The sequence below is a fragment of the Eufriesea mexicana genome, unplaced genomic scaffold (genome assembly GCF_001483705.2).
Source record: "Eufriesea mexicana isolate 0111107269 unplaced genomic scaffold, ASM148370v2 scaffold18551, whole genome shotgun sequence".
Lineage (NCBI taxonomy): Eukaryota > Metazoa > Arthropoda > Insecta > Hymenoptera > Apidae > Eufriesea > Eufriesea mexicana.
This window is the reverse complement of record NW_016925820.1, coordinates 10,585-16,430: the sequence shown is the minus strand read 5'-3', so window position 1 is coordinate 16,430 and position 5,846 is coordinate 10,585. Positions and strand designations below refer to the sequence as shown.

Genomic DNA, 5,846 nt, shown 5'->3' with positions numbered 1-5,846 from the left:
CCTTTTTCTATACAATGACACAAGTCCTCCTTTTTTATACGGAAGGACTTGCAACGACGATTTTAAGAATAATTAACTTTCTCTTTTATTTTAAGAACTGACATTAGAATACCTTTTTATACAATAACACAAGCTATATTAATTTTAAATGTTTTTATGGAATGACACACACACATATGCTATTATAGATACATATTTATTTATTTATTTACTATTTATTACTTGTTTACTTTCTTACTCATTTATTTATTTATTTATTTGTTTGTTTGCTTATTTATGTATTTATTTATGTATGTATATGTGTAATTACCTATATATCTATTTATTTATTCATACAATATTTGTGCAACATACATTGTACATACTAAATACGTTTTATCAGCTGCCTGGCGAGAGGTGCCACCCTCCGGGGTATGAGGCCCTTTACATCCGTCCCCCGGATTTAACTTCAATTTACCTATTTATTCATTTATATATAATATATATAATTTATTGCATTATATATATATATTCTTTTTGTGTTTAGTAGATTGGGCATTTGTTGAGGGTACGAGTGCAAAAAGAAACTTATAAACGAACAGAAAAGAAAAGCCATGTAATGGTAAAATCGCCCGCGGAGTCAGCAACTAAAGCCTATACGGGGGTTGAAGCGTGGTCCTTGGGCGCAGGAATGGCTGATCGACCTGGTCAGTCGTATCCCCGTACTCCGAGCTATGGGGGTAAACCATTGTACCGTCTAGTCCGAAGTCTGGATTAGACACCGGCTCGCATCAAGTGTGACCCTTTCGATAGGGGTAATGTTAAATCTGTAATATCATCTATGGCGCGAGCGTATCTCGTAACAATTTTTTATAGAGCCACTAGGCGCCGACAGGGTAGATGGACCGACAAACCGCTTCTCGTCTTTGGTGTCCGCAACTAGGGTTTCTTAAACCAGAGAAGATCTCGCACCGCGGTGGGAGTGCCATGATGGACGAAACGTTTCCGAGCTTTGCATATGTAATGAATTCAAATACAAAAGCAAAAAAGCGGCAGGTGACTCCGTCAGAGCCAGAGGTGAGGGGAGGGGGGTGCTGTGAGGGGGTCATTCCAGGTCAGCGGAATGCACCCGATTCACGGCGGCCGTCAGCGGTGAGGATACGCAGGGCCAGGAAAGCGGTGATAAGGCACTACGACGAAGAGTCGAGGTCCTTTAAACTCAGGAACGCGAGGCCTAGACAAACCCTTTCCAAGGTCGAGGAGTTTCGCATTCTCAGCGCTCCGGACATCGGAGCGACAGTATGCACTGTCTCGATTAGCATTTCGCTCAAAGAGACATGAAGCGATGAAAGCAAAGGGATAAATTCCAAGCAGTTACTGAAGGGAATTTGTTCGCGTAAATGGAGCGTGTCTTTCCGAATACAGAGAGATGCTACGTCATGATCTCGATGAGACTTTGTGCCAATTCCCATTCGAAAATCACGCTGAAATCCTTGTAGTGTCATAGAGCAATCCTCAAGAACGAAGTAAGTACCTAAATCCTTGATTAAGACACTATAGTACCTTACTGGCGCGCAGCGATCACTGTTGGAGGGACCACGTCACCTAGTATTGGCGAAGAAAGGACACGAATGCCAAACATTGGAAACCTATTATCCCGAATGGGATCAAGGAATCTTTCTCAAACGCGAACACTGCATCTGCGTCGGACGGATTAAGAGCAAGGGAGCACCGCTCTGTGTCCTTCGACGTTATTACAATTATGAATATATTTATTGTATGTAGGATAATACTCAAACGCCTCGTGGAATCAAGAACAGCACTGATTCCCACACAAGACGCGACACATGAATCTAACAATTACAAGCGTATTTCAGTCTCCTCGGTTCTAACTATAATTGACCACAAGATTGTGGTAAGTTTACAAAAATGGTTGATCTCGATACGAGACAAAAAGCTTTTTTACCACTCGATGGATGTGTCGAGAATCTTCAGGCTAGATGTGGTGGTACGATACCACCGACAAAATTTCAAGCCACTGTACTTGGTATTCGTCGATGTCGCTGAAGTGTTCGATTCTATTAAATACCAAACGTTTCGCGATACATTAGAAATCATGGGAATCTCATGACAGATTATTGTAATGCACGCATGCGATGTGCAATATAAAAAACGAGATAAATGTATCCAAAGACAGATGCAACATAATAGAATTAAGAATTTCAGGTACAGTAGTTTATATAAATACATTAGAACAGGGGTCGGCAAATTATAACCCGCGGGTCACCGACCGACCCATTTGATAATTTCAAGTGACCCACTTTAGTTCCGAAAATAAAGTATAATATATAAAAATAAATTATAAAACATAAACATGAAACAAACATTTTGAGAATAAAAGAAATTGAAAATAGAAACTAAGAACATTTTAGTTCGATTACCATGGATCTTATACACATAAGTGTTTTTGTATATAACTATATAAGATCCATGTCGATTACAAAGTAGCAGAAATATAGTATGCGGAATACAGCGACATTGTCCGAACAGATTTTACCATTATTGGACGCGCGTATCGTTCTCTCAGTTGTGTGTCAGTTATAGTTATAGCACATGTTCAGTAGCACAAGAATAGTGATGCAATTATAATTACGCAGCTAAATAATGATTACCAAGTGAAATAAATATTATTATTTGAAAAAAAATTACCATGAACAAAGAAAAAGCAAAAAAGAGATTATTTCAAGATGTGTAAACAGAAAAGTATGAGTGAATCGAAAATGGTGACAAATTTATATGTACTTTATGTACAGCTATATTTACAGCCAGGACTTATAATATTGAGCGGCACTTTTTTTCAAAACATAAAGATGCGAGTGAAATGGCAAATGAAGATAAATCTGAATACATTGCTAAACGTGTATTAAATTTTGGAAAAGAAAAGAAATTCTTAAAGAGTTTTGTTACCAGCAACAATCACGATACATCTGCCAGCTTTGTTGCATCTCTTAGCATTGGTACCAATGGAAAACCATTTACAGACGGAGAGTTTTTGAAAAACGCATTCATAAATTGTTTCGAACACTTATTTAAAGACCTGGCAAATAAAAAGCAAATAATTGAGAGAATCAAAGAAATGCCATTGTCAGCTAGAACAGTCCAGCGTCGCGTTGAAGATATGGCCAAAAATATCGATGAACAGGTCAAAAACAATTTGTTATCCTGTGACATAATTAGCATTGCAATTGATGAAAGTACCGATATAAATAGTATTAGTAGGCTTGCAATAATTATTAGATTTGCATCAATAAATTGCTCGAATGTCAATGAAGAACTACGCGTTCTTGCTTCAACGAATGACACGACCAAAGGCACTGATATTTATCGTGAAGTATAAGAGTTTACAAATTTCAAAAATGGGCAAGTATTGGATTTAAAAAGTAAATTGTTTTCCGTAACAACTATATGGTGCTCCAAGTATGAGAGGAAAAATTATTGGATTTGTAAAACTAATGGAAAATGAACTTTCATCGCACTTTCAACTTTCAGCTCACTTTTATCGTTTCATTCTATCATAGATGAAGAAAATTTATTTGGAAAGGCGTCTATCCAACGACTTAAGGATGTAATAGAAAAGGTTGTTAATATCGCTTACGATGATAATAGCACAATCAGCACTAATATACAAGCGCTTTAAAGCTTTTTTCGAGGAAATTGAATGGAAATATGGAGATTTGTTGTTACATTCTGAAATATGACGGTTAAGTCGAGGCAAAGTTCTTAATAGATTTGTAGAGTGCTTTGATGATATAAAAATATTTCTTCACGAAATCGGTGAAAATAATCTCGAACTCGATGATAAACAATGGTTTTTAAGACTTTTGTTCTTAACAGACATAATGAACCATTATAATGATTACAACGTACAACTCCAAGGAAATAACCACGCAATTCTGAAAATGTATGAGGAATAGGACAGTTTTACTTCAAAATTAATATTATTTGAAACTCACGTAGAAACTAAAAAATTTCATTTCTTTCCCTTGTTAAAAAGGGAACATGAAAAAGAAAATATCGATGAAAGTAATGTAAATATGTTCGAAAGTTGGATTTTCGTGAATATGAAAGTCGGTTTCAAAGTTTTAAGAAGCATGAAGGAATGTTTACATTTATAATAAAGCCGGAGGAAATAGAAGAAAATGTTTTAAATTTGCAGTATTTTCAGTATCTAAAAATTAACAATTTTAGTTTAGAAATGATTGATTTTAAAAGTTCAACGTTATAGACGGATAAATTTAAGAAATTGCGGAAAGATTTAAGAATTTGCGGAAAAAACAAAAGATAATCATCTCCTCATGGTATCAACAAGTTGGGTATCACTTTCTACGAAGTTTTCATCCTTGAAGAAAATTGGCTTTGCCATTTTGTCCACATTCGGTGAAACTTATAAAGGTGAGCAAATATTTTCACAAATGAAATTTATATTAAGCAAGAACAGGAACAGGTTAAGTAACGAAAATTCAGATGCTTGTATTTGTCTCAAAACGACTAACTATAAACCAGACTTGACTAAATTCACGTCACAAGTTCAACATCAGTGGAGCTATTGATATCGAAGAGAACGTTTACAAATAAAGTTCATTCAACTATGTATGTAATTATTTTCTTAATAAAATATATCTTATTATTTACTAAAAGATTGCTTTGGTACGAAAATATCTCTGACCCAAACGTCTCTTTAATACTCACGTTTTGGTTGATTTTGACCCGCGACCAAAAAAGTTTGCCAACCCCTGCTCCATACCATTCACGAAAAATTGATAAAATTCCAAATAAAAAATGGGAAAACGTTATATTCAACCGTGATTGGAAACAAAGCAAATTCCTTCTGAAGAAAATATGGGACGAACAGAAGTTTTGCAAATTGTAAATCAACAAAGTATTACAAATACCTATGCAATTGATGAAATAGCAGAAGACAAAAATGTAAAAGCGCGTCGGTTGCCTGCCTATTTGAGCAGAAATGAAAAATTGTATTGCAACAAATAACACAATTACCAAATTTACAGATACAACAAATTCAATACACGAATCTTCAGAACATGATACAATTGAAAATTAGAAACACTGTGCTGAACACGTTGTTCAAGTTATCGAACAAAAGTTGTGGCAGTTGGGCCACGATGCTGATACGTTAACCGAACGGTTTATAATTAATTTTAATTCTGACAGTTCAAACACAGAACCAGAATAAACTGTAAATATGTAACAGGTAGATCACTTAAATGTAGAAATATAGTTTTCATGCCTTAACTCGTACTTTCATTTTCCACCTTACATGCACTGCTGTGTAATAATATTAATAATATTTAATCAATAATATGACATTGATGTAACGAGCAATTTTCGCTTAGAAAATAAGTTCTTTCCAATACCGTGTACGGATGTGAATATTACGTTTTAGCCCTGTTCTGATAGCAAGAAACAGCTGTTTATATTTCCCGCCAATTCTCGTTAAACCGAGTATAGTTTAGACAGCGGGTGAGTGAACACAATAATAAGCAAATCCAACGAATGCCGCACTCGAAATAAAAATATCTGTCTATTTCAATACCTTTTGACACAGCGCGGTACGATGATCAGCGGAGGGACCACATCACCTAGTAACGATAAGCAAAAGCAGCCGACTGCTAAACTTTGAAGACCCACTAGCACGAATGAAGTTAAGGAAACTTCCCTAAGCCCGCACACCGATCCTCGGCCTGACAGAACAAGAGTGAGAGAGCTTCGCTCTGAGTCTTTGAACTTTATTGCAAGAATCGTGAATATATATATCTCATACGTGGGAAAATACGCCTGTTGAGATC

At 35.9% G+C, this 5,846-nt stretch overlaps 1 protein-coding gene across 1 annotated transcript; it reads left to right on the top strand.

Annotated features, from left to right (window-relative positions):
- Positions 1–2,860: 2,860 nt before the first annotated feature.
- LOC108554315 (zinc finger BED domain-containing protein 5-like) lies at positions 2,861–3,376 on the top strand. The gene has a single exon (XM_017909531.1). It carries the CDS (start codon positions 2,861–2,863, stop codon positions 3,374–3,376), a length of 516 nt encoding a protein of 171 aa, XP_017765020.1.
- The last annotated feature ends 2,470 nt before the right edge of the window (positions 3,377–5,846 follow it).